This window comes from Acaromyces ingoldii (assembly GCF_003144295.1).
Source record: "Acaromyces ingoldii strain MCA 4198 unplaced genomic scaffold FA10scaffold_4, whole genome shotgun sequence".
NCBI lineage: Eukaryota > Fungi > Basidiomycota > Exobasidiomycetes > Exobasidiales > Cryptobasidiaceae > Acaromyces > Acaromyces ingoldii.
In genome coordinates this window covers 1,094,104-1,122,084 of record NW_020290250.1, presented here as the reverse complement: position 1 = coordinate 1,122,084, position 27,981 = coordinate 1,094,104, and the positions used below count along the sequence as shown (strand labels likewise).

Below are 27,981 nucleotides of genomic sequence, written 5' to 3'. Positions count from 1 at the left end.
TGAGCTTTTTAGACGACAGCGCCACCAGCGAAAGTCAAGCCGATCGACACGCTCACCCAAGGGCCCAATTTTATTTTTTATTTTTATCCTCGCTCCACGCACGCCGGCCTGTCGCGTCAAGGTCCTCGACGCGCCTCAATTTACGAGTCCAACTTTCATTCGCTTTCCCTTTCACCCTCGCCCTTCTCCCCCTACCTCACTCTTTGCTTCAACACCTAGCGACACATTGACGTGTACAGCTTTCCTAACGCCTCGACTCGTTCCGATTATGGACACCAGCACATCACTTTAGTACCCGCAACACAATATAGACAGAACACGTATAATCATACCGAGATCCATCGAGGCGAGGACACGGCCGTCATGGACTTTGACTGGCATGCACTCGTGTCGGGCGACCTGTCGGCAGCGACTGTCCCTTCTTCTTCGCCTGCGCTAGCGACCACCGCACTACCGCCATCATCGAATCACAGCAACGGCAGCAGCAGCAGCAGTAGCAGCAGCAACGGCGGCGGCTGCGGCAGTAGGGACAATGCAGGGATCAGCGAAGGAGCGAGTGCAAACGGCTTGCACGCGTCGACATCGTCCTCGTCATCCTCGGTACCTTCCTCGTCGCCACAGCCAGGGAACACATCTGCCTCAGCTCCACGCAGGAATGGACACGAGCTCCCGACAAGGCTAAGAGAAAGGAGGGCTTCAATGGATGGTGAGTAGCACTCGAATCGCGGCACCCAAAGAAGAATAAAGCTCTAATGTGACTGTGGGTTGGTGCTTGGCCACAGTCAAGGTCCTGTACACGCTCGAGTCGAGCCCAGACTCGACCATGGTTGCCAGACTTGGAAAGGTCGCGTCCGTCGAGCTCATCCATCCGAGCAAGAGGGACCTGGCGGCTTGGAAAGAAGGGCCAAAGGCGCGGCGCGGCGAAGGGCCACCGCTCTTTGGAAAGGTGACGCTCAAGACGTGTCTGAGTGCTATCTGCACAGCCAGGTGAGCTTGCGAGGTCTTGCGTCCTGATGAACGAGAGTGCTTACCAAGTCGCTACCTTGTACCACCGCAGCCCGGAGCTCATCTTTGATAGAACGCGCGACTATATCCTCTACGCCGTTGACCCAATTGAGTCGCACAGGGCGACGCAAAAGAGACGCGCGCTGGTCGACTCATCGAATTCAAGGATCAATGCTCAAGAGGGGCCGTCTTCAACAAGGGCAAATGACGAGCACCAGCAGAGCCCGTCGAAGGTGGCAGCGCGATCCTCGTTTCTCGTGGGCAAGGGCCTCTTTAGCTGGGCGCTGGCCGAGCAGGGTGATGGGGAGTCAAGCGTTGTGGGACGCGTCTGCTCCGAGCATGCGCACGAGGATGAGGACGAAGACGAGGACAGAGAAAGAGAAGGCGAAGACGACGAAGATGAAGACGAGGGCGGTATCCTCGAGGTCAATATCAGGCTCAAAGAGGCTCCCAGCATCAGCCGCGACCAGTACTTTGACCGCGTTCGAGCATTCCAGAGCGCTACAACGAAGGGCCGCTCAGAGACTCGCAAAGAGGGGCGAAAGGACAAGACAAAAGGCTCCAAGGGTGACACAAACTCTTCAACTCCGTCGATGTCATCTCCACCCCCTTCATCACCATTGGCCTCAACGTCGTCTGCGCTCGAGCAAATGAGAAAGATCGCGTCGAGATCGTCAACGCCGGCTGCTCCAGGCGGTGCTTCTGCTCAACAACAATTACTTCAGCTCCTTCAAGCCCTTCAAGCTCAAGGGCAATCACCTCGAGACGCACCAAAATTTCAAGCGACGCACGCGCCCGCTTCCGCGGCAGCGAGTGTACCTGTGGCGGCCGCGACAGCTGCGGCGGCAGCAGCAGCGACGCCCAATGCACCTCCAAGCCAAGATCTCATGTCTCAGTTGCTGCAGTCCCTGATGGGTGCTGGTTCTTCAAATGCTTCCACGTTTGCACCACCAAGTCAGCAGCAGCAGCCTCCGAGGGAGGCAACGACAACGGTTAAAAAGCACCGGCCACCGGCAGCAGTGCACGCGGCGTCCAGCCCTCAATTAGGCACCGTCTCACTTCCTGCACGCCGAAAAAGCCTGTCCACGGGACCTCCTCGTGCCGCAAGCGTCTCAGATGCTGCTTCGCCAATCTTGGGAGGCCTGACGCCTGGCTATGAGACTGGCTACGTTTCGGGACCTAGCCCTGCCGCCAGCACGAGCGCCATGCCCAAAGTCGAAAAGGCCCCAGAGGTAGCTGTGGCAAAGGAAGGCAGTGAGCGGGAGAGGCAGTGCTGCTACAATTGCGGCTTGCGAGCGCAACCGGTATGGAGAATTGTGATGTTGCCAGACGAAGAAGTGCGCTTCAGGGACGGTTCGGAGCACTGGCACGAGTCATCCAAGTTCTACCGGGCGTGCAACGCTTGCGGCCTCTACTTCAACCGATACAATGGCATCTCGAGGCCCGAACACGTCTGGAAGGAGGCGATAAGAGCTTCGAAGAGAAAAGACAAGAGGAAAGTAGGCGAAGAGGATGGCGAGGAGTCGATGACTTCACCCATTGACGGCGAATTGGACGACGACGAGAGTGCAGATGAGCTCCTCCTGCCTGGAGGCGTGAAAAAGTCGTTTTCTCGAACGTTGAGCGAGGCCTGCCAGCGCGACTCGGAGAGACTTGCGAGTGTCGATGGCGAGACACCTGCGATCCGTGCCGCAAGGAGGAAACAGGTTGAGGCTGTCAAGGCAACGTCATGGGACAAGGCCAGGCTCAAGGACTTTGTCATGGACCAGGATGGGAATTGGAGGACAAAACGAAGCGTCAAGGAGAATCCCGGAGGGCGGCGACCTGGTCGACCAAAAGGATCGAAGACGGGCAAGGGCGCGGGTCGGACTCGGAACCAAATCTATGCGGAAAGGCGAGCGAGACAACAGATGATGATGGCCAACGAAGCGGCCGCGCAAAACGCGATGGCCGAAGCTTCGTCGCGGCCAATGCTTCCTCAGAAGCGCGCGACATTTGCTGCCCAGTCTAGTCCCGTCAGGCCCTCGAAGGCGGCTCGGACTGCTTCGGCCTCTGGCACGGTTCCATCGGCTGGTATGGGCCTTACGCCGGGGACGAGCCCAGGCTACAGGTCGCGCTATGGAGCAGCCGGTTATCTTCTCGACTCGAGCCCGGCCACAGCTTTCCAGACAGTCTTGAGCGAGGCAGAGACTGACTGGAATTCACTGTACGGCATCTTGGGCCAGACACCTCGTCGAAGCCCGAGAAAGAATCCGCATGGAACGATGAGCGGCTTGAACCCTTACGCCAGCACAGCTCAAGCACCTGCGAGCCCCTCGAGCGGCCGAGGCAAAGGACCGACCATGGATCACAGCGCCGGTGTGGCCCCCTTGGACCTCATGGCTATGACTAGCAGCAGCCCTCTGACACGCGGAAGGGTGCGATCTGGCCAATTTACGCTCGGCGATACGGCGCTGTGGACCTCGAGCGACGGATTGCAAGGAGGCAAGACGAGCGGGAACGGCTCCAGCAGCATCACGAGCCCAGGCTCCCCCAGTCCCAGTCCGGCGAGGTTGTATTCGAAGCTCGTCAAGGGCAAGGCTGCTGGCCCTGCCCTGTCTTCGGCATCTAAGAACAGTAGCAGAGGGGTCCCCCACAATCAGTTGATGGCGGGCGCCATGTCAATCGATGATCTGCAGATGCAAGCGAGCTGGGGAGCTGCTTCGTCCCCCTCTAGAGCTCGCAAAGCAGCTCGACAGGCTCGCAACGCACCTCCTGGTTCATCATCAACTTCGCAACAGCAACAGCAGAGCAAGAGCGATGGTGTTCTCGATGCAGGTCCATTCATGGGTCTCAGCGTCCTGGAGACGGAGGATGACGATGGGATCAACAACTTTGTCGGAAATGCCAGCCCTACCCTGGGTCGCTCTCTACGTAGGAAAGGTCACACTTCCAAGATGCCAATCCCCGATCTCGAACTGCCACCGGCGTCAGCGCGTACCTCTCCCACGGTCGACTTTGATTTCTCGACTGGAAGCAGCGGGATTACTGTGCCTTCTTCCACCGAAGCCGCATCTTCAAGCGCAGGTGTCAAAGTGGAAGCATCGTCTGTTATGAACCACAACGACGAATACGACTTTACCGACTGGACACAATCGTCCAGTATGCGAGAGCTCTTTCCCACGCCCAGCCCAGTCAAAGGATGGACCAATGGTGGATCAACAGCGCAAAACGGCGAACAGACCAAGGGCGAAACAAGCCCAGATCCGACGGCTGCCCTTTGGAGCGACAGTCCAAGTGCGAGCGCAGCTGCTGCCATCGCTTCGGCGGCAGCAGCGGCTGCGGCTGCGGTGGCCCCTGACACTCAGATGCCGATGGCGCCGAAGGAAGTCACCGTGACGGCCGAACCAGCTCTTAGCTCTGGTGTCGACAAAGATGAGCAAGATCTCCCGAAGGCAGAAAGCAGTCAAGAGAACGGTGCAAAGACGGAAGAAAAGGCCGAATCTCAGCAGGATCAGCATCTCCAGATCATCCGCCACCGCAAACCCCTTCCAGCGACGGTTGAAGACGCATCTCCGTCTGCATCGTCTGCGATGGGAGCTAATGATGATCCAATGTTTGGAAGTGACGAGGACGACGACGATGAGGAAGACGAGCTGGAGGGAGAGGGCAATCAGGCTACGACGCTGGAGAAGCTCATGGAGATGTTTGAGGATCCATATGGGCTCTTGGCTGCTTCGGGCATCGGAGGCGCAAACCGGATCGAGCAGCAGGGCCAGACGAGCACCGCCATTGAAACTACGACGACGACCGCAGGAGCAGCAGCAGCAGCCTCCACGAGCACGGCGGGAGATCAGGCGCCGGCCCCAGAAGTCAGCTTCGATCATTTGGAGGCCATCGAGCTTTTCCAATCGATGGACTTCGCAAAGCAATTTGACTTCTTCACTCAGGCCGGCAGCACCGGCATCGCGGCGCACCACGTCATCGAGCCCGCAGAGGAGTCTTCTTCGGAAGGGGCAGCAGGTGCATCTTCCTCGGTGAAGCAGGTGACGAGCAGCCACCAAGAAGCAGTCTAGGCGTGGTGGGTAAAGCAGTGGCATTATACAAATTGGACAGAGCCGGATGTACTTGTATCGTATCTCAAATGGGTTAGTGAACCAAGATGGGAGGGAATCAAATCAGTGATAATATACAGCATGATACAAAGATTTACTGGTCTCAGTCGCCCAGAACTGTGAGGTCGACATTGTGTTTGGTCGTGGGAGGCAGTTCTTGGCTCGAAAGACAGTTCTGGTCCGGGACAGCCGTCAGCGCCAAAGTTCGGAGCCCGACGGCGAAGGATAGGAGACTTACAGCAATACAGTCGCTGATCCAGGCCGACTCGATAAAATCCACCTTGTGCGCTTTTTTCCAGCCTTTAAAGGCTTCCGGTGCCCCCTTCTGCTCTTTGTCGAGGTCGAGTGTCTTGACGATCTCTTCGATCCATCCTTTGACGTCACTCTTGCTTGCTCTCTTTTCCGAAGCGAGGCACCCGACGATGTGCGACACCTTTCTCTTTTCTTTCTGCTCATGCTGAGCATCGTAGAGAGCTCCGCCGTGCTTGATGATGAGTCGTTTGTAGCGAGCAACATTTCCCCAGAAGCCAACAACGAGGAAAGTCTGATTGACAAACAGAGGAAGGCCAGCCGGCGCAACTGGGCACTTCCCTTTCTTCTTTGATGCCTTGACTGTGTCTTTGGTGTTGATTGGTGCCGAGGAAGAGGCAGTCGAGATCGCTTCTGGCGCGGTTCCCCTGGAAGCCCTCGACGAGCGAGCGGCGACCGTCGGGTTCTTCTCCGTTGCACCACCTTTTGGTAGACGGCGCCTCTTGGTGCTTACCCGAACTTCTCCTTCATCTCCTTCTTCCCTTGCCATTTGTCCTGAGGCAGAAGCTCTCGTTCGTTTTTGCTTTTTCCTATAGTCAGTACCTCTCCAATTCGTCGTCCAATTCTCACGACCGTCCGGCAACGTGAGAGAATTGACTGGAGCTCCTTCAGCTCTTGTTCTGGACGACGATGGCGACGGCTCAAACAAGAAACGCCGACCCATCTTGCCGACCTGACTGGATGGTGGTGAGAGAAGAATGGTTCCGATGATAGTCGGTTTTGGAGGTACTTCTGTGGTCCTGGAAGCGTCCTCGTCCTCGGTCTCGCTTTCTTCATCGTCTTGTATCCGTGCCGCACCGTTAACGATGTTGGCACTCTTCGCAGCTTCGGACGTGCGAGCTCGAGAAGAGGCTCCACGATAGTCTTCGCCGATATGACGGTCCCGTGGGGCATCGGACTCGTCCGTTGATGTTTCGCTTTCTGTTTCGCTCATGCCTCGACTTGCTTCGCCCACTAAAACCTCCTCTGCCCTCGTTGCAGCTCTGAGTGGCCCGATCCGGCCGTCCTCCACTGCGTTGACGCTAGCATCGGCGCAAGGAAGCGGAGTTGCGGTCGGTCCGACGTCGAGCTGCGCCTTGGCAACTAGCGGAGGCGGAGCAGCGGCTTTGGCTCCCCTGCGTCGCGTCGCAGGACGTTCCGCGGCCGACGGCCGCTTCGCTGCAATTGGTTGTAAAGGAAGTGCCTGCTCTTCCTCTTGCGCACCCTCCTGCTCGTCGCCAAAGCTGGGATCCGTCAATTCTTGTGTGTTGGCGCACTTCCAAGCGGCCTCTTTCTCCTTCTCGGCAATGCCGCTAATATTAGAGGAACGGTCATTGCTAGATGTTATGTCCGATGTGACAGGTTCGTTCGAAGTCTGAGAAGTGCGCTCCTGCAAGACTTGATGTGCGGCAGTTGATGAGCGTCCGATCTCTTTATTTCGAATGTCTGTCTGCACAGGCGACTCATTGACAGGGTGGCTTTCCTTCTCCGCTCTTTGGGATCGACGTCTTGTCATGGGAGGCTCCTTTCGCCTTCTGGCGATGCGGCGGTCCCTCTTTGCTGCCCACTCATACGTTCTCTTCTTCGATGGCGTGCTTGCTTCCGAACCAGGATTCGAAGCAGTCGGCAGACCGTATTGGGGATCCGTCGCCACAGGGACACCGGCGGCATCGATCGTATGCACAAGTGCTTGCTGCGCTTGTCCGGTCGAATCAGTCATTGAAATCTGCTCGTCCTGACCATCTTGAACGCCTTCCTGCGATGCGGAGTTCCCCAGTGCTCTCTTCGCAGTGTGCTCTGGCTCCGTAGCCAGCAGCTGCTCGTGCTCACTGTCGCAAGCCTGGCCACTCGTCATTGCCTCCAACATCAAGCTCGATCCCTCTTCACATCGTGTCTTGAGCACAGCCACCCTCCTCTTTTCCATCTCTTTTGATCGTTGCCTCATCTCGTCCAGGGTCCTTCCGCCAGCCAGGGGCCTGCACAGAGTCAAGGGCGGGTTGCCATCATGTGCCTGCTCCGATCGCCTCGGCGCGGCTCTGAGCGCCGGGGCTTCGCGCGGCACCAGCTCTGCGCGAGCGATACCTTGACTTTCCCCCGTCTCAGCTCTACCTTGACCGGGCGGCGGGGCAAACCTGGCGCTGCGGCTGCCTGAGGCTCGACAATCGAGGCTGCCTGTCGACTGTGAGGCGTCTGTGGATGGGGCGCTCGACCATTCTCCGAGGAGAATCCTGTCGAGCGAAGAGAAGGCCGAAGCGAGCGAATCGCTCACAAAGGCGTCTGTGATCGTGGCTGCCGGGGCTAGAACAGAACCGCCTCCTCCAATGCTGAGGCCTTCCTCCTGTGAGTGTTGGTGAGCCGACGACCTCAAGCTCGGCATCGCGATGCCTCGTCCTGATGATGGTCGTGGAGGCGAAAGGCAGAAAAGTTAAGTGGCGCGTCGCGAAGAAAAAGATCAACACTTCAGGGCGTATCAGAGCTATGACCAAGGACACAAAGAGGAGTGTTGTTGTGTATGAGACTTTAAATACAAGTGGTCCTCTCTAACCGTGTGCTGCGGGCCATCTAGTAGAAGTAGTGATGGATGCCGGCTTATTTGCCAGAAGCCTTTGCTTTGCTCTTTGTCTTCTTTTGCTTGAAGAATTTGTCCTGTTGCGCATTTAGTCAGCATATCATCGTGAGCTGAGCTGCTACCTCAAGACCCACTTTTGAAATGTCGACATCATCGTCGCTTGCGTTGCCTCCCGCCGCATCACCCTCGTCCTCCTCAGGCACCTCATCTTCAGCCTATATCGAAAAGGAACGTCAGCAAGAGTCGGCATGTAGTAGGCGAAGTAAAACTTACTTCAAAGGCCTCTTCGACGTCAGGAGCAGGCTCGCCGGTGAGCTTCTTGGCCTTCGCACCAGTGTCGACGCCCTTGTAGAACGCCACAGGGCTTGAAGGAGGCAGGAGAATTAGTAGGACACCTCAAGAATTGACGAGGGCGCAACTCACTGGTTTGAGCCGTTGTACTTCTTCGTAAAGGCAGCTTTGGTCGCTGTGGGAATCTTTTTGAGGAGCGCCTCTCCGTTCTTCTCGGCACCTAGACCCAGCTCCAAGACTGCCTCGCGGTCTTCCACGCCGAGGTAGTAGTCATCCATGGTAGCAATGACATCGTCGATGCCGTCGGAGCCCGAGTCTAGCAGGGGTTGGATGAGCTTGTCAAAGAGGTATGGCAGGTACTGCTCGCGGATCTCAAAGCGAGACCCAGAGGCGACCATGCGCATACGCGCTTGGAGCTCGACGGCGGACCTCGTCAGACGCTGCTGTTTCGAATTCTGGCCCAGCCATGAAGAAAAGGTAGGGAAGCCCCCCTGACCGTGGACATACGACATGGGCTTCACTGTTGAGATAATGCCGTGAATGGGCATCAGAGACCAATGCTGTTCAGAGCTAGTTGTCGAGCGAAGCAGCGCCATCAGTGTCAGATCTAGCCTTAGGGAAGAAAGGGAGCGCTTACCTGTGGATCATTGAGTCGACGATGTCGCCGTCCGAGATACTGTCGGCAGCCTTTGCCATCAAGCTCAGCGCAGCCTGGTCCTTTTGTTTGCCCGAGTACTTTTGCGCTCTGATCGGATTTTGCGAGATGTAATTCTGCTGCACCATCAAAGGCACAAAGGAATGATCCTGAAAGTAGAGGTCTGCCTTGTCGTTGAGCGACTTCTTGGAGCTCGCCGCCCAGAGCCCATGGCTGGAGAGCATTGAATAGAGAGTAAAGGGCGTGTGCATGCCAGGCTTGGCATTGGCAGCGCCCAGTGCCTTTCCCTCGTCGAACTCCATGGCCTTCTTACTGGTCAAAGCCCACGTCGAGAGCATGTTGATGACCAAGCGAATGTCTGACTGCGCAGACTGCACCAGCTGGTCCATGACTTCGGGAGGAATCTTGAGCTTCTCTCTGAATGCGATCGTCATCATCCTTGTGCGCACTTTCTGTGCATCAGGCCTATTTCGAGGGGGATGTCAGTGCAATCGAATGGGGAGAACCACGATGCTTCCACCCACTTGCTGAATTTGAGCGAGAAAGTCGTTCGTTCAAAAGGCTTCATCTTCGGATTCTTGCTGTCGTTGCAAATGCAGATGATGGGCACCTTTGTCTTCTTGATGAGGTGGTTGATGGCACCAATGCCGCCGCGGTCGCCACCGCTCATGCCGTCAACCTCATCCATGATGAGTACGGTACGGTCACTGATAGTGACGCCATCTGCAGAGAGGGATTTGTCGAGCTTACCACCTCGGTACCATCCATCGAGACTTGTGTTGTTGATGGTGTCCTGCAGGCTCGATTCGATAAGCTTCTTGCTACGAATGTCGCTAGCATTGAGCTCAATGGGCGTGTAACCCTCAAGGCGTGAGACGACATGGGCTGCCGTCGTCTTGCCGATGCCTGGCGGGCCCGAAATGAGGACGGCGCGGAAAATGCCCATGGCGTCCTTGCCTGGCTTCTTGAAGTCACACTTGACGCTCTTCGGCCAGGCCTGGAGCCAGTCTCGGAGCTTAGTGATCGCCCCAGGGTTTCCAACGAGGTCCTTGAGATCTTTCGGGGCGTACCGCACCGTCCACAATGCATTGTCGTACACTGGCTCCCCCTTGCTGGGACCGATTGTCTTGGCCGCCTTTTCAATCTCCTCCTTTTCCTTTGCCAGTTTCTTCTTTGTCGCATCGTCGAGCTTGACTTCACCTTTTGAACGCTCTGCAATCAGATTCAGGAATCCGTCTTCGTTCAGCGTTGGAAGGCCGTGCTTGCTGATTTTGTCCAATTTGGATTTGCCCGGCTCCTCTCCAACAACGACGTACGAGGTCTTGGATGATGGTGCACCTGTAACCTTACTGTAGGAGCAATGTCGAGGTTCTATTAGTTAAAACATGGGAAACATCTTTGCAGCTACTCACGCTCCGTAGCGCTTGGCAAGATCCTGGGCTTCCTCTCGCGAGATGCTCGTCATTTGGCCAGTGAAGACGAAAGTCAGGCCAGCAAAACATCCCGGCTTGCCGACGGGAATGTCTTTGGAGCCTGGTGCCGATGGGCCTGCCGCCAACCGCTTCTGCATCTCCGCATAGCTGCAGCGCCTGGGCGTCAGTCTCGGGGAGTAGGGACAGCAGGAGGCCGGACTCACTTGAATTTTGGTTTTGGCTTGTCTTCCGGCTCGGCCTTTGCCGCCGGTTTGGCTTTGCTCGACCCTGCCTTTGCCTTCGGCTTCTCGTCCTCCAAATCGACGTCCATAAGGTCATCATCAAAGTCGTCATCGTCTCCTGCCTTCTTGGATTTTGCCTTGGCGGTCGCCGCCGGTGTCTTCTTGCCCTTTGCGGGCGATGTCTTCGATGGCGACGCCTTGGCAGCCTTTTTGGCGGGCTTCTCCTCTTCGAACTCCGACTCCTCGGAATCATCGGCTCGAGCCGGTTTCCTCTTGGTCTGCTTGGAAGCCGCCGAGCTCTTTGCCTTTGCCTTGCTTGCCGCGGCTGGCGCCTTGGCTTTTGGCTTGGGCTCCTCAAAGTCATCCTCGTCAGAGTCGTCGCTGAGCGCAATGGCGTCGGACTTGTTCTTGCCCGAGGCCTTGCCTCCGGAAAAGTACTTCGAGGCCATCTCTGAGTCCTCTTCTTGCTCTTCTGTCTCTGCTTGTGCTTGTGCTTGTGCTGCTTGCTTGTTCCCTCGCTCTTCCTCCTCCTCCTCCTCTTCGCCCGTGTAGATCCTCTTGTTCTGCGACTTGGACGGGCTGGGCGTGTATCCAGAGACGGCGATCTTGTCCTTGACCTCTGTGACCTGCTGTGGCGTCTTCTCCCTCGCCTGCTCCTTCTTGTCCTTCTTTCTCGGCGAACCCTTGCTCCCGTTGCTTCCCCCGTCGCCCTTCGTTTGCTGCTGCTGCTGCTGCTGCTGCTTGGCCGCGACTAGTCCGCCACCCGAGAAGAAGTTGGCAAGCGAGCTCTGGCCCTTGATCAAGCTTGGATTCTTGGAAGGGGGCATTCGTCTCTGCGCATGTGCCAAAGAGCGGAGGGGGAAGGTTGATGCCTGCCCGAGGAGGGAAGGACGAGCTGGGCTGCTGCGCTGCTGGCCGGCTGTTGGCTGCTGACGAAGTTAGGCGCACCTCTCTCTCGAGCGCGCGAAAGATCTCCAGGCTGTGGTGGAGCGTGAATGACCGAAAAAGGCGTCATTTCCAATTTCAGACCTTTAGCCTGTCTGTTGCTCGAGCGAAGGCACATCAAGGCTAAAAAGAAGCTCCTACTCGATTCGAACACAATCCTGACCCCCTCTTTTGACGACTTTGCTTTCTTCGCCAGGCGCCCGCCTTTGACGTTGACCGACTGTCACGACCTCCATCGTTTCCATCAGCCAGCACACAATGTCGTCATCAGCACAAGACCCACTGCAAACACCGCGCAGGAAAGAGGGCGAAGCGCAGGTGCTGGCCCCAGCAGGAGGATCGGGAGCGGGCCCCAAGAGCTCCTACTACCAAGGTCCGCCAGCACAGAACAGTGCGTTCGGAACAGCACCGATCGGTGTCATTGGGAGGGATAAGCCAAGGGAGATCATCAGGTCAGTACATGGTGGTGAATGAAGCAACAAGTAGGTACAGGCAGCTGAGAAAGAGCCGATCATCGATCCCTGCAGGGTAGAGCGAGACTATACCGGAGGCGAGCTGTGCCAGTTCCACCCTACCTTTCCACTCGAGCTCGAAGGACGGGTGAGCAGCTTGACCCTCTCTGTCTTCTTTATGGCGGGCTAACGAGACTGATGGACGGCCAGGTCGAGCCGACTGTGTTCTCCGAGACGATGAACGACATCAACGAGCTGCTCATCAAGGCACACGACCCATCATGGGCCTGTTTCGATAACTCGCTGGCCGTGCTGACCCTATATACTTCTCCCTTTCTCCTCAATTCAAAGTACGAACGGGTGAGTGGGGAAGTCGTGACTCTGTAGTAGAAGCAACGTTGTCCCTGATAAACTCTCGGCCTTCTTTCCTCAGGAGATGAAGAGACTCGACAAGATCATCAGCCAAGCCAACGAAAAGAGCTTCAATCCGGCCGGCCTCAACATTCGCAGTCCAGCCGAGAGTGCCTTTCTTTTTTTGGAGGTGAAGTCTTGTCTTGCCGCTTGCTACAAAATGCCTACTCACTTAAGTTCTTACGCGCACTCCTTAGGTCGAGTACTTCTAGCTTTGGGCTTCTCGCCTCTCCTTTCTCACGACAGATACCCTTTCTGGTCCTTCTTCTGAGCTCCTTCATTACTCGTCTCTTGTACCATCAGCATCCTTGGTTGAACATGATCTCCACCCACGTGTCTCTCTCTCCCAAATGTCGCGCTCGGTCCACTTGCTCTGCACTTCATTTTATTAAGCTCGAGCCGCCATCGCTAGAACGCTCATCCGCCATGTCTGCGTCGTCGTCGTCGTCCCAGGGCGCCGTCGTCGCAGCGCCTCCGCAGCGCCTGCTCCGCCTGCTGCACGATGTCCATGCCGTGCAAGTTCCCAGTCTGAAGCGAGCTTCGTCGCTCGGTCCGCGCTCCGAGGGGGCGCCGTCGCTCGACGACGTCGAGTCCGAGCTCACTGCGACGCTCCTCGACGTGGACCGGGCGCTCGAGGCGTTCAAGCTCGAAGCCTTTGATCTCGGCGACACGGAGTCAGAGCGCCGGGAATGGGCAGAGGCAGTGACAAGGGCCTCGCAAGATGTATCGAGGTGGGTGGATCACTTCCCAGCTTGGGCAGGTAGAGAGAGACCATTCCAGCTGAGCTTCATTCTCTGGCCTGGTCTGATCATCATCATTATCCACCAACAGGGCAAGGCGAGAGGCGAACCTGGCCATGGTGCAGGCTCGAAAGGCACAAAGAGCCAATGCGGGCCGTGGAGATCTGTTTGGGGACATGGCATCGAGCGCAGAGGAGCGTCGGCGGAGGCGAGAGGCGGCCGCCGCCGATGATCGAGGGTGGGTGATTTGCTGTGCTGGCAACAGCGACGTCCCACGCTGACACACCCATCCTCGCATTTACGAATGAAACAAATGCAGCGCCGATGACAAGCTCATGACGGCTTCCTCAGACGTCACATCGGCGCTCCAACGGACCGTGGCGCTCATGTCGGCCGAGCTGGAGAAGTCGTCCTACTCGTCGCAGCTCCTCGACGAGTCCTCGACGACGCTGCAGGCAGCCACGGCGCAGTACCAGTCCTTTTCCGACCTCGTCGCCTCGTCGCGCCAGCTGATCAAGAGCATGGAGCGCGCAGACCTGTACGATGCAGCGCTGCTCCTCCTCAGCTTTGCCTTTTTCTGCGCATGCATCCTCTACATTCTCAAGGTCCGCATCTGGGACCGCGGCGTGGGCATCCTGGGCTTCTTCTTTCGCATCGGCGGCATGGCCACGCGCACGAGGAGCATGGGCGACGTCAAGGAGAAGCTCGAGCTGGCCAAGCAGGCCTCGGCTGCCGCTGCTGCTGCTGCTGCTACTTCTTCTTCAGCCTCCTCGGCTTCGGCCTGGTCCAAGAGCGCAATGGAGGCTGCAAAGGAGGCTGCCAAGACGGCCGTCACGACGGCCATTGCCGCGTCCGCCTCGTCTTCCATCGCGGAGCCAGCAGCGCAACCCGACGATGCGGCGCCCGCCGCTGCCACACCAGACGTGCACCACATTGAGCTGTGACACAGACTTGTTCGCTGTACAGTAGACTGCATACAAAATACACTCATGGTGAGAAGAGAGAGGAGAAGAGCAGATACTACAAATCGTCAAAGAAGTCATTTCCCCCTCGCCGCTTCGGCACCACCTCGACCTTGCTCCTTTTGCTGCTGCTCCTCGTTTCTTCTGCATCGCTTTCACTCCCTTCTTCCTCTTCCTCTTCCTCTTCCTCTTCTTCTTCTTCGTCTTCTTTGTCCTCTTCAGCCCTTGCTGCCCTCGAGAGGGGCGCCTCTGCCAAGCCCATGCCCACAGCTCTCAGCCCTCCTCCATCGTCCCTCTCTTCGTCTTCATCATCATCCTCCTCCGATGCCTCCCTGTCATCGTCGTCCTCCCCCTCCTCGTCCTCGCTTCCAGGCTCGAGGAGCTCGCTGATGTCCGTCAGCTTCACCTCTGGCCCATGGCCGATGCTCGCGAGCCAGCTGCCCTTGCGGACGATGCGCTCGACGGGCATCCCGCCGTGGTCCGCCACGATGCCCAGCAGCTTGTGGGGCAGAATCTGGACGACACGAACAAGGCCGTCCGAGGAGCCCGTGAGGATTGTGTCACGGTCCAGCGTGCACAGCGTATCGACGCTCGCAGGGTGGCCGGGAATTCGGTCGACGTGGTCCAGCATGCCGCGCGAGGGCGACCATAGGCTGAGCATGCCCAGCTGCGTGCCAACGACGAGCTTGTTCCCCCTTTGTCAAGTGGTCCCCAGAAAGCGGTCAGCGATGGGTATACACGCGCGCTGGTGCAGGGAACAGTGACTCACCCCTTGACAGAGGCAATCGACAGCAACTCGTCCTCCTGGTCCTCACTCACGTCGACGCCAGCCTTGCCGCCGCTCCGCAGATCAATCACCGACAGCGATCCGTCGCCACTGATATAGGAAACTCTCTCGCATGAACGATCGAGAGAGAAGAGGAAGACATCTTCACCCATGTCGACTCACCTCGTCACCACTAGTCGTTCCCGGTGTCTCTGCGCTCCCCTCTGCTCGTCTTCTTCGTTTCCTTGGCTCCCCAGCTGGCCCCTCTTCCTATCCTTTCTCCGCCTCTTTTTCTCCTTTTTCCGCTTCTCCTCCTCTTCCTCCTCCCGGCTCTTTTTCCTTGTCCGCGGGTCTACCCAGCCTTCGCACCAGAGCATGTCAGTGATCCAGTCGTAGTGGTGCGAGTAGGTGCGGACAGCCGACGACGTCGAAGCGTCCAGCGACGCAGGCTCCGAGACGACCTGGCCCTTGAACGGTCTCCTGGGGTCCCAAATGGCGACGACGCCATCGTCATCGCCCGTCGCCAGCAGCTCGCCGCTGTTGTTGCTCCCGAGGCCGTTTGTTGTTGTGGGGTGGAGGGGCAGCAGCCGCGAGGGAGCGGCCGCATGCGCCTTTTTCCACTCGAGCTTGGCCTGGCCGCCGTGCTCGACATCGAGGCAAACGATGGAGCCGTCCTTGGCAATCGTCCAGAGGTCTCTGCTGTCGCGCGAAAAGGCGACGCCCCGGCACGACTTTTGCGACGGCCGACTGGTCCAGAGCTTCGTGTGGCCCGACGCGCCTCGTCGTGGTGCGCTTGTTCGTGCCCCTTGCTCATCTTCATCGGCGCTTTCCTCTCCTTCTCCGTCTCCGTCCTCGTCGACTAGTCTCGTTCCCGCCTCTGATTCCACGTCATCGTCGTCGTCGTCGTCGTCATCAAGCTCATCTTCCTCGGACCTCTTTAGTGCCCCTCGCTCCCTCTTGGCCTGCAGCTCGCCGTAGTCAACGAGCTGGACCTTGCCCGAGATGAGGCCAGTCGCGAGCAGGAAGCGGTCCTCGGCCGGCGCAAACGCCACGTCGAGCGCGTCCGACGACAGCGGGATGTCCATGCCCGTCCCAATCTCGCTCGGCCGTTATGGTGTTGCCGTTTGCCGCTGGCGTCGAGCACACCCAGAGAGAGGTTGCGTCCGAGTCTGTCTGAGGGGCCTTTGCGGTTGAGAAGGATGCTTTGGGTTGCAACTCAAAATCTGCAACACGTGCCCCGCCCCATCTCCGATTCAACTTTTATTTTTTTAAAAGCGTGTGACGGTGTAGAGCAGAGAGACACATCGTTCTCGACTGCAAAGAAGAACGACAAGGGGCAGGAAAAGCATGTCAAAGCGGACAGTCATCGGTACGCTCGCGCAGCTCCGGTCGGGCCCGGGCGCTCAGCGACTTCCCGTGCCCCCGCTCCGATCAATCGAGGTGCAGGGCATCTCGTCTGCGCACGCCGATCGGGCCCACCGCGCATTTGTCAAGACAGTCATGCCGAGGATCAAGTACTGGAACGACGAGCTGGATGTCAGGTTCAGCTTCGCTGCGCCTGCATCGCCAAAAAGCCCGGGCGAGACAGATTCGGTGTCCGCCAAGGTCAGGCCCAGCATCTTGCTTCACTATGGTGTGTTCCTTGTCTCTGTCTCACACAGTCACCACTCCAGTCACTGATGTCGGCTCTTGCAGACGGCCTTCCGACGCAGGAGCTCAACATCGAAGGAAAGTCAGGTCAGTCAGATGCGTTCTTCCTCTTCCTGCGGTTGGGGAGCACCCTTCACTGACTTGGCCCCCCTGCCACCTTTCAGCGTCCGAGATCGTCCGCGAGCTCCAGGTCCTCGCCAGGACCACAGCAGGCACGCCGTTCGAAGAGGTTTCCGAGGAGCCCATCGACGAGGCTGCAGTGTCGCCGGCGGCGGCGGCGGAAGCGAGCCAGGCGAGCGCACCCACTTCGTCCTGATTGCGTGCCAGAGTGGACTAGACCAAGTGAAATGTATCAGTAGTGCTGTACCTTGCCCTATTCTTCTTGCGCGTGATCTCTGCCTGGCTTTAGACTTTGGACTTTTCTCGCTTTTCATTTTCCCCTTTGACCCGACAGGCCCTAGTGTGTGTACTCAGTCGTCTCCGGCCTGGACGGACGCGTCTCGATCCGATTCATATCCAATCTCTCTTCCCTCGCAGAGACAGAACACGCAGCACACGCAGCAAGCCGTCGGTCGGGCCAGTCGCAGCCACGATGTCAGATCGTCACAGCCACGAGGCAGGCTCGGCAGAGGGAGGGAGAAGATCAGGAGGAGGAGGAGGAGGAGGAGCAGGGGCTGTAGGAGGAGCAGGGGAAGGAGCAGGAGGGAGCGGTGGCTTTCGATACGAGGCCGGTTCGTCGGCATTCAGCGATGCGCTCGCGTCGACGCAGGCCTACTTTTCGCCCTTTCTCGGCTCCTCGAGCGGCAACGACGGCCACGCAGGCATGCCAGAGCACAACCGCCTCCTCGCCGAGGTGGCGCCCCACATTATGCGCCCACGGATCCTGAGTGCCGCTGTCGCCGCCGGCAACACCGTCTCGCAAAACGTCAGCAGCTCCGCCCTCGTGGGCTTCCTCCCGCTGAGCCGGCCCGGTTCGGGCGGCCTGAGCCTCAGCCACCCGGCACGGTCCCTCATCAGGCTCGGCAATTCGCTGCGCCAGGGTCCCGTCACGGCGAGGGACTTACATGCGCTCGAGAGCTCCTACCAGATCCTCGCCACCGCCGCCAACGAGGGCGAGGTCGAGGAGCCGAGGGGCGTTGCACGCGAGGTCTCGCTCCTCCGCGGCTTCCAGGCCACGATGCCGTCGAGCCTCGAGGGCAGGGCGAGGCGACGTAAAGCGCGGGGGCGCGATGGACCGCACCTGGGCCTCAAGGCTATGAGCGACAGCGCCCGGGGTCTCCTCACCAACGGTGGCAGCAGCAGCAGCAGCACCGGCGCCGCTTCCGAAGGCGCCTCTGCCGCGGCGGTGGCGGCGGCGGCAGCGGCAGCGTCTTCTGTGCCCGGCGCCGACTTTGAGCCGAGAGAGGCGAGAAAGGCGAGGCGGAGCGCAGTGTCGAGAAAGGAGGTGCCGCTCAGCCAGACGGAGCTGCAGGCGCAAAAGGACGAGATCGTGCAGGAGACAGAAGACATCAACATCCGCCGGGTGAGTTTGGGCATTCGTCTCCGTCGCTGTGCCATATTCGAACGCTGACCTTGAATCTCTCCCTCTCTGGCCACGCTCAGATGCTCCTCAATGCCGAGATCTCAGAGGTCGAGGCGAGGATGGCGGCGCTGGCGCTGGTGCGCGACAACCTGCAAAAGGACCTGCTCGACCTGCAGGAGGAGGAGCTCGAGCTCAACGACGAGTTCGAGGGCGTGTCGGAGCTGCTGGCCGTGCAGAGGCACCGGAGCAAGATGCCGGGCAATGCAGGTGCAAAGGCTGCCGAGGCCATGGCGCAGCCGTCGGGCGCGACGGGCTCCTCGCGCCGGAAAAAGGCAGCCCTCTTCTTGCCCTCGGAGCATGACGAGCTGCCGCCCGGCGTCGCATTCATGACGCTGGCCAACCACACGGCACCCATCACCTCGCTCGACTTTTCCGAGCCGTACGGCACCCTCGTCTCGTCGGCCCTCGACGACAGCGTCCGCGTCTGGGACCTCTCCTCGGGCGCAGAGGTCGGTCGTCTGCGGGGCCACTCTGGCACCGTCAAGTGTCTCCAGGTCGAGGACGAGCTGTGCATCACCGGCGGTGTCGACTCGTCGGTGCGCCTGTGGGACCTGCACCGCGTCGAGGATTACGAGGCGAGGCTGAGCATCAAGGCCACCAGCGAGAGCAAGGCGGGTGGTGGCATCATCAAGCAAGGGGGTGAGAGCAACGGTGGCGGCGGCGATGACGACGACGACGACGAAGGTGGGCCTTCTGCCAAGGGAAACGGCACCGACGATCGGGACAAGGAGCACGACCCTTGCCTGCGCTCCCTCGAGGGCCACAGCAAGGCCGTGACAAGTCTCTACTTTGACGACACCTGCCTCGTCACTGGTGCGTCGGACAAGACGCTGAGGCAGTGGGACCTCAACACGGGCCAGTGCGTTCTCACCATGGACATTCTCTGGGCCATCTCCAACCCGACGTCGTCGCAGTCGCTCATGCCCGACCCCACCCCGTCGTCCGATGAGATCCTCGGCTCGCCCGTGCGGGACCGCAGCAGTCGCTCCAGCCTGGGAGGGTCCTCGTCCGTGCCCGGGAGTAGGATCTCGTCGGGCGCGGCACCCCTGATGGCCGACAAGAACTTCTCGGGGCCCTTTTCCTACCCCACCCCAGCCTTTGCCGACGGCTCCTGGGAGATGTACCAGGACTTTGTGGGAGGCGTCCAGTTCTGGGGCTATGCACTCGCGAGCGGATCGGGTGACGGCGCTGTACGCATGTGGGACATGAGGACTGGCCAGGCGCACAGGACCCTGCATGGCCACACGGGGCCCGTCACCTCGCTGCAGTTTGACGAGACCCACGTCGTCTCGGCCAGTCTCGACCGGAGCGTACGCATCTGGGACCTACGCACCGGCGCCATTTCCGAAACGATTCGATTCGACTACCCCGTAACGGACGTGCAATTTGACAGTCGAAAGATTGTGGCCGCCACGGGCGAGAACCAGGTCAAGGTGCGTAGAATTTTCTCTTCTTTTCGGGGGATTCCTGTGCTTCTTTGGCTAATGACTATGCTTGGCGCGGCCCCATCTTGCAGATTTTCAACAGGACCTCACTCCAGACGCGGACGCTGGCCACCAATGGCCACACGTCGCCCGTCGAAAAGGTCAGGTACATGGACCGGTACGCCGTCAGCGGTGGCAAGGACCACCTCGTCAAGGTCTGGGCACTGTAGAGACATCTCAAGAAATGCACACTTTGGATCTAGACTCGCATCTTCGTCTGTCTTTTGAACTTGACAAAGCTGGGAACATGTCTTTTGAACTTGACAAAGCTGGGAAGAAGGGGGGGGGGAGCGAAAGAGAGCATCTTCATTTCGCAAAATGGGGCTCGCGCAGAAAGCCACAGACGAAGCTCGATCTGGGCGTGAAGAAGGTGAAGGGGGGAAGGAAAGACATGGGGATGGGGCAAGTGTTCGAAAGGAAAAAGGAAATGTAGGCTTTGGGCTCAGGTGCAGTGGACATGCAGGTCTGTTCCCTTCTTGGAGCCGACGGTGCTGAACTTGTCTTGAGTTTTCTGTGGGCAAGGGATGGTGTCTAAGGGGGTCAGTTCATGCGCGGCATTTACCTCTTCCGCCTCTTTTCTCTTTCAGTGAGCGATAGTAACGGACACTCGCCTCATTGGAAGTCCAGTAGGCCTGCACTTTCTTGTTGCCAGCCTTCTTGTACTCATTCTTTGATTTGTCCATGTCGGGGTCGAGTAAGACGTAGAGCTGACTGTCGGTGTTTGGGCACACGACCGTCAAGGGTCCACCAGAGAACTTGCAACGGCCTGTTGTCGCACCGCGCAGAAACACTGCGATCAGGATCACTTCTCTTTGGGAGAGTGTGTCCGAGTGGACAGACTCACCGCGACCGTGCCCCTCTGAATCTGTCTCTGTGCAGCCAATGAGGTTTTCCGCATCGATGACGTACGACTTGTCGTCGGTGAAGACGCAGCTTGAGTCCGCCTCGGCGCAACTGTATTCGACAACATCCACCGCCACCACGCTCAGCAGGAAAGAAGAGACGAGAAAAAGAGCACTCTGGCAAGCTTGACTCACTCCTGTTCTCCGATCGTGGGGCAAGGCCGCGTGGGCTTCTTGCGTGGGTTCGGGCACTTTTGGCACCACGGCTCGTCGCAGCCGGGATTCTTTCCGCTGCTACCGCCGCCGCCGCCGCCGCCGCCTGTGTCGCACTGCTTGTAAAGGGCACAGATGCATTGTTTGTCGCCTGGGTTGCATTTGGGATATGGATTGACGAGAGGATCTTTGCCGCATTGCTCACCGGTACAGAATGGCGGCATCAAATGGTCGAAGCAGAGGTCCAAAAGGCAGTTACCGCAGCCGTCCGTGCATGGGGGGCATTGGCCTTGCACGCAGGGAGTCCAAGCGACGCAGCTCCAGCCTAACCACACATAGCCGTAGGGACAGTTGCCACAGTTGCCGTTTGGTTCGCCGTACGATGGCCCTCCAGGAGGAGGAGGCGTCTTCACCGACGGCGGTGTCTTGTAAGGCGGGTTCGGAGACACTGTTGGTGGCTTTTTAAACGACGGAGGAGTTCCGTCGTGATTGAATCCGCCAAAGTCGGTGGACTTGCAGCCAAAGGCCCATGGATGATTCTTGCAGTCGAGCGAGGACTTGGTAATACAGTTCTTTTCCGAGGCTTGACACGCTCGCTTGATCATCTTGTTCGGCTGCGATCTTGCGTTGTTGTCCTCTGCGCCGCGCTCAAGAAAGTCGCGCGAGAAGAGCGAGGCGTCGGCGTCCGTCGGACCGTTCACCGACGAGCCAAGGTGGACGGACCTGGCATCGATTTCTCCATGAATGAGGGTGAGGCTGGCTGGTCCACGAGCCTCGAGAGCGACGCCGGCGCAGGTGACGAGCAGCTGCAGCGAGAAGAGGACCGTGAGGACGGACAGGAGACTGGTCGGTATCTTCTTCATCGGAGCCGTGGTGTCACAGTCGAAGCGTGAACGTATGCGTTTGTACCGTGTACGTCTTGTTGACAGTAGCGAGCGTGGTCGGTAAAGGAGGGTGATGTTGAACAAGAGTTGCCCACGGTGCCTGGCTTCCTCGAGACACAAATGAAGCGCGCGAAAGAGGAAAGGAGAGAAGTGTGGGTCTTCCTGGAAGGAGAGGGTGAGGGGATGCAAAAGGCGAATCTTCAGTCGCTCTTTTATAGGAGCGCTCGACGCTTTTCCTCTGGATGCAGCACTCCCTGCTTTGTCTTCCCCTCCGCTGTGTTGCCGCTCTTCTCTGACAAGGACGCAGTCTGCAGGTGCTCCGTGCGAAAGCCAAGGAGAGCGGGCTTCATGAATTGTAAAGCAGCTTAGCGCCGACCGTTTCGCTCTTTGTTCTTTCTCTTCAGCCCAGTCCATTGTTGCTTCCTTATCCTTGTGTAAGAAGCAACGGAGGAACAAACAGTGACGGACTCGTCTGGTGACTTTTCCGTCGGAGATAAACAGTCTTGGCGTGTGTGAGAGAGAGAGAGAGAAGAAAAAACTAGAAGCAAGACGGACCACCTCCTCCGCTCCTTTCTTCCAGCTGAGAAGAAGAATCAGGCCCGACCACCCTCCCAGTTTGGAGCTCTTTGGTTCCGTCTCTGAGCTCCGTGCCAAACCACGGCATGTTCGGCTCGAGGCTGACCTACTTCAAGCGGTCTCAACAATACCGCCGGGAGAAGGGGGAGGAACAATCATACTTATGAAAGAAATCGTGACAAGCAAAGCAAAGCTAAGAAACACTGGAGAGCTTGTGGTAGTCATATAAAAAAGATGACCATTCAATGAAATAACAGAGGCTAGTCAAGGACAAAAGGGGAGGAGGAGTGATCCAGCAGTAGCTTCCTTGAAACGACGAGCCCGCGTCGGGATCTCGCACCTGGGAAAGCTTGCGTTCAAGCTGACTGCCGAACCGGAGTCAGTCTCCTTCCTGTGCGCAAGGAAAAAAAGAAAACAGCCAGGCTTAAAGACGCACTCCGCTCAGATGTAGACCGGTTTGCCAAAGTTTTCTGTCATTTTTAGGCTGTCGAGATATGCCCTCTCCGTCGATTCTTCGACCCGCTTGTGCATTGGAATGTGGGCGGCGTGGACCGCTGTTGTGGCGAGCCCAAGCAGAACGGAAGAGGCGAAGACAAGCGCCATGGCTGTACGGGAGATGAGGGTGACCATCTCTGACGTGACTGCGCTTGTTGAGAAAGAGGGAGATAGAGGAGGGAGTGGCGCTCTTTAATGAGGAACCGAAGGGCAGAGAGGGCGAGAAGAATAGTGGGGAGAGGCTGCCCTTTATAGAGATGAATATTGCCCGATCACGACAAGTCAAGATAGCGAGATACGCCGATCTGAGTACAGGGGTTCAGCCTCCCAATCTTGCCAATGCTTCAATGCTCCAACAAAGAAAATTGAGGTGAGAGCCGCCGTGTGTGCAGTCAGGAACGCGGCCGGCAGAACGGCTGCACACGGTGGCAAAAAAGACAAGCGGCTCGAAATAGAGGAGCGGGCCGCATTCTCATTCGCTCAGCGCTGACGAAGAGAGACCGCTGAGCGCGCTCACGAGAGCGGACTTGCGGCCTTTTTGCTGCCTTTTTGCTGTCGCTGTTTTAAAAGGATGCGGTCCTCCGGGGTCAAGACGAAGAAGCACAAAGGGACTACTGTGAAACGGCGCAGGACTTCAAAGGGGAGGAAAAGCTTTATTTCAAGTGGCGGGCCGGCCCAGTGCGTGAATGGATGGTCACGAGACTAGAGAAGGAAAGGAAAGGAAGAAAGGCGATGCTCTACCATATACTGTTCAATGGTGGAAATGAAAAGAAGGGTGGGTGGGGGGAAAAAGAGACGGGGCGGTGCTATTATGTAACTAGGAGAGGAAGCGACGGTGATACTTGCCACCATAGTCGCTGCTGGCTTGCTTGGGCGACCACTTGCTGGCATCTTCATCGTCATCGTCGTCGTTATCGCCGTCGTCATCGTCATTGTTGGTGTCGTAATGGGGACTGTCACCTTTGACTTCCTTGGGCGAGCTCTTGCCGTTGCCCAGCACAGGTGTACCCTTGATATCCCCCGTGCCGATGGGGTAGGAGCCAACGCCTCCGCTGTTGATACCGTAGCCCTTGTTTTGGTTACCTCCCAAGGCCTTGGAGGGGATTCCATCGCTGATGCTGACGTCGGGCGTGGGCTTGTAGCTGCTCGTGGTGGGCTTGACGACGTGCTTGGCGTCATCGGCACCGGGCACCGGGCTGACCTTGCTCTTGTCCTCGTAGGGGCTACCGCCGGTAGTGCTGACAGGAACATCGCCAAAGGAGACTGTGGGAACACCATCGCTGGCAGTCTTACCCTGGTTCTTTCCATGCAGGTAAAGGTCGGGCAGGTCGACCTTCTTGCCGTCGCTGCCCTTGTAGTAGCACTTGATCACAGTGTTGAACGGGATCACGTTGGCGGCGTCGTAGATGGACTTGTGGCCACCGTCGCCATACGTCGTCGTGGGAGGTGCCGCAGGCGTGGCGTTGAACTTGTCGTTGCCCTTTCCCAGGCCGTAAGCACTGGGTACGTCGCGTGCGACGTGGCGACGACTGCCATGGTCCGTGGACGCGACGCTGATGGCGATCGCGGGTGAAGCCAGCGATGCGGCGATGAGGATTGCGGTTGCGAACTTCATCGTGTCGAGAGACTGTAGTGGACGGAACAGTGTCGAGGGAAAAGAAGAAAAGTTGTAGCAGAAAGAAGGGGAAAGAGGAGGAAGTGGATGGTGGGAAGCGGTTGGGAGTGATGGACAGGCCTCTCTTATACCTGTGCTCTCCAGCTCGTTTCTTCTTGTTTCGCACGTCTTTCCCCATTGTGCTTCGTGCCCCTGCCATTGCGTGCGAAGGGAGGCATCCCTCTCTCGCTTTCCAGCAAAAAAAAGGGCCCGTCCGATGCCGGTGCCACTCGACCAGATGCCCAAAATAGTACGGAGAAGGCTTGGAACCTGTGCGATGTCGCGACTCACAGTCACCCAAGCTTCCCTTTGTGACGATGAGCAGAGTTGTCGCGGGGGTCCCACATCCTTCTCCTGCACTTTCTTCTTCCTCATTGTAGGCCACTCGCCGCCGTCCGGGGGCGGTGCTGCGCTTTCTCCCCGGGCAAACTCGCCTCGGAGACCTCTGTCCTTCGTGCGCACAGACAACTTCATCTCTCGGCTCGGCGTCGGTGCAAGGCTCTCGATACTCCTTCTGGCAGGTAGACTGTGCAGAGAGATAATTCGGTGAGATCATGATGTATCGCATTGCTGCGCACGTCACCGAGAAAGAATGCAGTTACGAGTTACAAGGTATGTCTACGGAAAGAGAGGGTGGGGATGCCAGGGTGCATCACTCTATCTAGTTGGAGTACAAGGAGCTGCTTGCCAATGCGCACGCTACGGCGCTGCCAACGAAGACCAAAACGGGGATGGCGGGCGCTTTAACAAGCACCGCGCTGCTCGCTGCGTTTCTCGGCGAGCCAGACGAGGACGCAGGCGACGACGGAGAACCGCCGCCGCCGCCGCCGCTGCTGCCGTTGCTGCCGCTGCTGGCCTTGCTCGCCGGCTGGGTCAGCACCTTGACGGTCGTGTCCTGGTAGGCTGTGCCGCTCGGCATTCGGTCCGCATTGGCGGGGTCGGGCGCTGTAAATGTGGGATTGACACCGTTTGTGAGGCCGTTTGGTAGCGAAGAGGGTCGCGTCCGCCCTTGTGCGTCGTTTTCGACAAAGAGTCTAAAGATGCCCTCGGAGCTCGCAAACATGGCCGCGTCATCGTGCGTGACATTGGGCACGTAATCGAGTGTGTGGTTCTTTGGATATCCGCCGGGAAGCTGTTCGAGGTAGCCGGCAAAATTTGCACCCCTCGTTCGGTGTGAGTCGCCTTGCACTTGAGCCTGGCAGTGAGTGTCGCCCGGTCCGTCATCGGCCATGCCCAGTGCATAGTGGACCCGACGCTGCTGGTATCGCGCCCAGAGCATGTCCTCGTTTGGCGTCGGCTGGCCGTACGGAAGGTTAGCATCGACGTTGTTGATGCCGTAGTGGTAGTCGTTGTAATCCTGGCAGGAAGACGGCGGCTTGGCGCCTCCCGTCGTGGGACGGCGTTCGTCAAGGTACATGTATGCGCCCGGGTTGCCGACGTAAAAGTGCAGCTCCTGCTCCGTCTCGGGAATGTTGCCCAGGACGGCGTATCTCTGAAGCATCTGTGCACCCATTGAGTGCGAGGCCATGACGATGGTGTCGACATTTGGAAAGAGGGTCCGGTTGGCAAAGTAGGCAACGACATTGTCCAGGACCTCAAACGACGAGACGCTGACGTTGGATGGGTAGATGCTCTTCTGCCCATCCTCCCATCCATTCTCCTCCCAGACAAGAATGTTTGACGTGGCCTTTTGGCCGTCAGGCTTGCTGTCGTCCCAGGGAAAGGCGCCCGTGTCCTTTTGGTTCCAAAACGAGACGGACCAGATGCCCACCTCATCCTCGTTTACGCCCTGGTTGCTCTGCACCGCTGCATCGAGCGCGGCATGCATGTGGTTGTAGTAGTTCCACGGGTCCCTACCCTTGCCGTGACAGACCCAGACGATGCGTTTCAGCTTGGAAAAGTCGGTGTCCGCCTTGAGCCAATGGTAGAGGGCTCCCTAAAAGCGCGCTCGCCTTGCTTTAGAAAAGGGTCGAAAAGACAACAGTGCAACAAGGAGCACGATCGCGTGAAACTCACATCGCCATTCCTGACGGGGATCAGGGCCTCCTCGGCACCGTCTGTGTAATTGACAAAGCTCCAGCCTCCGTCGCCGCGAGCATCGAGCTGGGGTGTGTGCCGTCTCTGTACTTCGAACCGTGGTGCACCGAGCGTGCGCGGTGAGGCCATGGCGCGTGCAACAACATACGAAGAGAAGAGCAACAGTGTCGCGACGAGAATCGCTGACCGCGCCAAAGAAGCCACCGCCATCTCTCTCTGTGTGATTGGCGACGTTGTGAGAGACAAGAATTGAAGTCAAGCGGGAGAGAGGGAAGCACGGTTGCAGATGGTGCGAATAGGGGTGCGACCGGTGCAGCGGGTGAAAACTATAATCGCCTTTTAAGGCAAAGAACCGAGTGCATGGTGCAGGACCACATGATATGAACCAAATTGAGATGTCGAGACATAGATTGCATGCCTTCTTTCCATCGGTGCGCCGACAACCGAGGAATCTGCAGGGCCAAGTCCAGTGATCCCGGTGTGTTGTTCTTCGGTCAATATAGATAAAGCCAAGGAAGCTTCGGCGCATTTCAAAGTTGTACCACTGTAGTTTAAACGCTTCTTCGACCGGTGCGCTAAGCGTTGCTGCAACTCCGGCGCTTGTCGAATCTTTCGATCGGACTATCGCGACGCCGCTTCACTTCAGTCAATGAAGGAGAAATATTGTGTCCGACACGACCGCTTTGTTCGGCTCGCTTTCGGCTCATCGAAACGGACGCATGGGCCTAGACTTGCCTTCGCCGCGCTCGAGGTCCAAGTAGCGACTGGAGCAGCAGCCCAGGCGGGCCTTTGGGCGTCTTTCTTCCGAGCATTTACTGGGCAGTGCCTTGATACACGTTATGAAGCAGGATCTGCTTGCCGTCGCTCTTCGTCACACCGTACACCGTGAGCGTGTAGCGCTGAAATGAAACTGTCTTGGTGTCCCATGGCGGCCGCCTCCAGGCACACCACAAAGTGACCGCCCCGAGGGCTGAAAATTGGGAGGCAGTGTCATCGTTTGATCCCGTGCAAAGGCCAGGAGAGGCGGACGGGGCAACACGGCTCAATCAAAAGTCACGGCAACTCGAAGGTGTTGCTTGTGGCGGCAAGTGAAAAGCACGTCCGTTGCACTGAGATGCGGTAGAGCATTGCCATTCGATACAAGAGATGCCCGAGGCATAGTACAACTTCTGCCACTGATCAATCTCACTCACAAGGAACAACGTAAAACGCTGTGCTTTTCGCTATTCTGATTTCTCAATGCTATTCGTACTCACGAACCTCATCCTCACGAACCTCATCCTGCGATGGTCAAGCCCCACTTCTCCTTTGCGCTGTCTCTCCTCATGTCAGCTCTCTCAACGTTGGCTACACAATCAGAGATCACAGAGATCAGCGAGCCCACTGCAGTCGGTCTGGGAGAGATGACCGCCCCGGCCCCAATGTCCATTACGAGAACACAGTCTCCTCCCTCCTCGTCTGGGGCATTCCCCGATCTAGGGAAAGAGTGGAACAGATACTTTCGCGCCGAATTCAGCAGGCTGACTGCCAGTCTCTTCAAAAAGAAGATGCTGAATTCATCGACCTTCTGGGATTTAGTGGACAATCATGGCGAAGGCACAGCTTGCGAGAGCCTCTTCGGACAAGAGCAGTGCACCGACAAAGCTCGAGAATTTTTCGAGAATGGGGTGTTTAAGGGGCACCTTAGAAAGAGGCATGGGCGAGAAGAGGACGGCAAAGGTGATCACTACTC

General features: G+C 58.0%; 10 protein-coding genes across 10 annotated transcripts; 4 read left to right on the top strand and 6 right to left on the bottom strand.

The window, feature by feature from the left end:
* Window positions 1-22: 22 nt before the first annotated feature.
* Window positions 23-5,180, top strand: FA10DRAFT_267912 (hypothetical protein). The gene is made up of 3 exons (XM_025522097.1): window positions 23-706; window positions 783-987; window positions 1,058-5,180. Exons 1-3 carry the CDS (start codon window positions 364-366, stop codon window positions 5,058-5,060), a joined length of 4,551 nt encoding a protein of 1,516 aa, XP_025376532.1. The 5' UTR covers window positions 23-363; the 3' UTR covers window positions 5,061-5,180.
* Window positions 5,132-7,816, bottom strand: FA10DRAFT_142151 (hypothetical protein). The gene is made up of 2 exons (XM_025518045.1): window positions 5,338-7,816; window positions 5,132-5,274 (listed from the first exon to the last, which is right to left on the bottom strand). The coding sequence occupies exons 1-2, from the start codon at window positions 7,762-7,764 to the stop codon at window positions 5,203-5,205; spliced, it is 2,499 nt and encodes an 832-aa protein (XP_025376531.1). The 5' UTR covers window positions 7,765-7,816; the 3' UTR covers window positions 5,132-5,202.
* A 41-nt stretch (window positions 7,817-7,857) lies between these two features.
* Window positions 7,858-11,494, bottom strand: FA10DRAFT_267910 (DNA replication factor C, large subunit). The gene is made up of 8 exons (XM_025522096.1): window positions 10,539-11,494; window positions 10,315-10,482; window positions 9,427-10,251; window positions 8,885-9,367; window positions 8,380-8,817; window positions 8,230-8,320; window positions 8,091-8,171; window positions 7,858-8,033 (listed from the first exon to the last, which is right to left on the bottom strand). The coding sequence occupies exons 1-8, from the start codon at window positions 11,381-11,383 to the stop codon at window positions 7,977-7,979; spliced, it is 2,988 nt and encodes a 995-aa protein (XP_025376530.1). The 5' UTR covers window positions 11,384-11,494; the 3' UTR covers window positions 7,858-7,976.
* Window positions 11,495-11,708: 214 nt separating this feature from the next.
* Window positions 11,709-12,729, top strand: FA10DRAFT_267907 (hypothetical protein). The gene is made up of 5 exons (XM_025522095.1): window positions 11,709-11,953; window positions 12,029-12,101; window positions 12,164-12,313; window positions 12,387-12,494; window positions 12,562-12,729. Exons 1-5 carry the CDS (start codon window positions 11,760-11,762, stop codon window positions 12,574-12,576), a joined length of 540 nt encoding a protein of 179 aa, XP_025376529.1. The 5' UTR covers window positions 11,709-11,759; the 3' UTR covers window positions 12,577-12,729.
* Window positions 12,730-12,768: 39 nt separating this feature from the next.
* On the top strand, window positions 12,769-14,399 carry FA10DRAFT_267904 (Sec20-domain-containing protein). The gene is made up of 3 exons (XM_025522094.1): window positions 12,769-13,095; window positions 13,196-13,342; window positions 13,424-14,399. The coding sequence occupies exons 1-3, from the start codon at window positions 12,791-12,793 to the stop codon at window positions 14,046-14,048; spliced, it is 1,077 nt and encodes a 358-aa protein (XP_025376528.1). The 5' UTR covers window positions 12,769-12,790; the 3' UTR covers window positions 14,049-14,399.
* Window positions 14,040-16,066, bottom strand: FA10DRAFT_267903 (WD40 repeat-like protein). The gene is made up of 3 exons (XM_025522093.1): window positions 15,016-16,066; window positions 14,836-14,943; window positions 14,040-14,761 (listed from the first exon to the last, which is right to left on the bottom strand). The coding sequence occupies exons 1-3, from the start codon at window positions 15,915-15,917 to the stop codon at window positions 14,125-14,127; spliced, it is 1,647 nt and encodes a 548-aa protein (XP_025376527.1). The 5' UTR covers window positions 15,918-16,066; the 3' UTR covers window positions 14,040-14,124.
* Window positions 16,067-16,931: 865 nt separating this feature from the next.
* FA10DRAFT_267899 (WD40 repeat-like protein) lies at window positions 16,932-19,791 on the top strand. The gene is made up of 3 exons (XM_025522092.1): window positions 16,932-18,004; window positions 18,085-19,497; window positions 19,581-19,791. The coding sequence occupies exons 1-3, from the start codon at window positions 17,075-17,077 to the stop codon at window positions 19,716-19,718; spliced, it is 2,481 nt and encodes an 826-aa protein (XP_025376526.1). The 5' UTR covers window positions 16,932-17,074; the 3' UTR covers window positions 19,719-19,791.
* Window positions 19,792-19,990: 199 nt separating this feature from the next.
* Window positions 19,991-21,670, bottom strand: FA10DRAFT_295199 (hypothetical protein; the record flags this gene model as incomplete). Its single annotated transcript, XM_025524460.1, has 4 exons — window positions 19,991-20,059; window positions 20,154-20,338; window positions 20,393-20,502; window positions 20,586-21,670. Coding segments are annotated over 4 exons (1,449 nt in total), but the record flags the coding sequence as incomplete, so codon positions are not given.
* A 1,705-nt stretch (window positions 21,671-23,375) lies between these two features.
* On the bottom strand, window positions 23,376-24,173 carry FA10DRAFT_302677 (hypothetical protein; the record flags this gene model as incomplete). The annotated part of the gene is made up of 1 exon (XM_025525156.1): window positions 23,376-24,173. One exon carries the CDS (start codon window positions 24,171-24,173, stop codon window positions 23,376-23,378), a length of 798 nt encoding a protein of 265 aa, XP_025376524.1.
* Window positions 24,174-24,780: 607 nt separating this feature from the next.
* Window positions 24,781-26,594, bottom strand: FA10DRAFT_267897 (hypothetical protein). Its single transcript, XM_025522091.1, has 2 exons — window positions 26,229-26,594; window positions 24,781-26,148 (listed from the first exon to the last, which is right to left on the bottom strand). Exons 1-2 carry the CDS (start codon window positions 26,457-26,459, stop codon window positions 24,874-24,876), a joined length of 1,506 nt encoding a protein of 501 aa, XP_025376523.1. The 5' UTR covers window positions 26,460-26,594; the 3' UTR covers window positions 24,781-24,873.
* Window positions 26,595-27,981: the final 1,387 nt, after the last annotated feature.

Bases quoted from the DNA above. Each gene is read 5' to 3' on its own strand.
- FA10DRAFT_267910 (XM_025522096.1), bottom strand. From the start codon at position 11,383: ATGCCCCCTTCCAAGAATCCAAGCTTGATCAAGGGCCAGAGCTCGCTT. The intron at 9,368-9,426 runs GTGGGTGGAAGC...CCCTCGAAATAG, and splicing joins TTCTCGCTCAAATTCAGCAA to GCCTGATGCACAGAAAGTGC. The intron at 8,034-8,090 runs GTGGGTCTTGAG...AATGCGCAACAG, and splicing joins ATGATGTCGACATTTCAAAA to GACAAATTCTTCAAGCAAAA.
- FA10DRAFT_267899 (XM_025522092.1), top strand. From the start codon at position 17,075: ATGTCAGATCGTCACAGCCACGAGGCAGGCTCGGCAGAGGGAGGGAGA. The intron at 18,005-18,084 runs GTGAGTTTGGGC...GGCCACGCTCAG, and splicing joins AAGACATCAACATCCGCCGG to ATGCTCCTCAATGCCGAGAT. The intron at 19,498-19,580 runs GTGCGTAGAATT...CCCATCTTGCAG, and splicing joins CGGGCGAGAACCAGGTCAAG to ATTTTCAACAGGACCTCACT.
- FA10DRAFT_267897 (XM_025522091.1), bottom strand. From the start codon at position 26,459: ATGGCGGTGGCTTCTTTGGCGCGGTCAGCGATTCTCGTCGCGACACTG. The intron at 26,149-26,228 runs GTGAGTTTCACG...GCGCGCTTTTAG, and splicing joins TCCCCGTCAGGAATGGCGAT to GGAGCCCTCTACCATTGGCT.
- FA10DRAFT_267904 (XM_025522094.1), top strand. From the start codon at position 12,791: ATGTCTGCGTCGTCGTCGTCGTCCCAGGGCGCCGTCGTCGCAGCGCCT. The intron at 13,096-13,195 runs GTGGGTGGATCA...ATCCACCAACAG, and splicing joins GCCTCGCAAGATGTATCGAG to GGCAAGGCGAGAGGCGAACC. The intron at 13,343-13,423 runs GTGGGTGATTTG...AAACAAATGCAG, and splicing joins GCCGCCGCCGATGATCGAGG to CGCCGATGACAAGCTCATGA.
- FA10DRAFT_267912 (XM_025522097.1), top strand. From the start codon at position 364: ATGGACTTTGACTGGCATGCACTCGTGTCGGGCGACCTGTCGGCAGCG. The intron at 707-782 runs GTGAGTAGCACT...GCTTGGCCACAG, and splicing joins AAGGAGGGCTTCAATGGATG to TCAAGGTCCTGTACACGCTC. The intron at 988-1,057 runs GTGAGCTTGCGA...GTACCACCGCAG, and splicing joins AGTGCTATCTGCACAGCCAG to CCCGGAGCTCATCTTTGATA.
- FA10DRAFT_142151 (XM_025518045.1), bottom strand. From the start codon at position 7,764: ATGCCGAGCTTGAGGTCGTCGGCTCACCAACACTCACAGGAGGAAGGC. The intron at 5,275-5,337 runs GTAAGTCTCCTA...GTCCCGGACCAG, and splicing joins GGATCAGCGACTGTATTGCT to AACTGTCTTTCGAGCCAAGA.
- FA10DRAFT_267907 (XM_025522095.1), top strand. From the start codon at position 11,760: ATGTCGTCATCAGCACAAGACCCACTGCAAACACCGCGCAGGAAAGAG. The intron at 12,102-12,163 runs GTGAGCAGCTTG...ATGGACGGCCAG, and splicing joins CACTCGAGCTCGAAGGACGG to GTCGAGCCGACTGTGTTCTC. The intron at 12,314-12,386 runs GTGAGTGGGGAA...TTCTTTCCTCAG, and splicing joins TCAATTCAAAGTACGAACGG to GAGATGAAGAGACTCGACAA.
- FA10DRAFT_267903 (XM_025522093.1), bottom strand. From the start codon at position 15,917: ATGGACATCCCGCTGTCGTCGGACGCGCTCGACGTGGCGTTTGCGCCG. The intron at 14,944-15,015 runs GTGAGTCGACAT...TTCCTATATCAG, and splicing joins GAACGACTAGTGGTGACGAG to TGGCGACGGATCGCTGTCGG. The intron at 14,762-14,835 runs GTGAGTCACTGT...CACTTGACAAAG, and splicing joins TCGATTGCCTCTGTCAAGGG to GGGGAACAAGCTCGTCGTTG.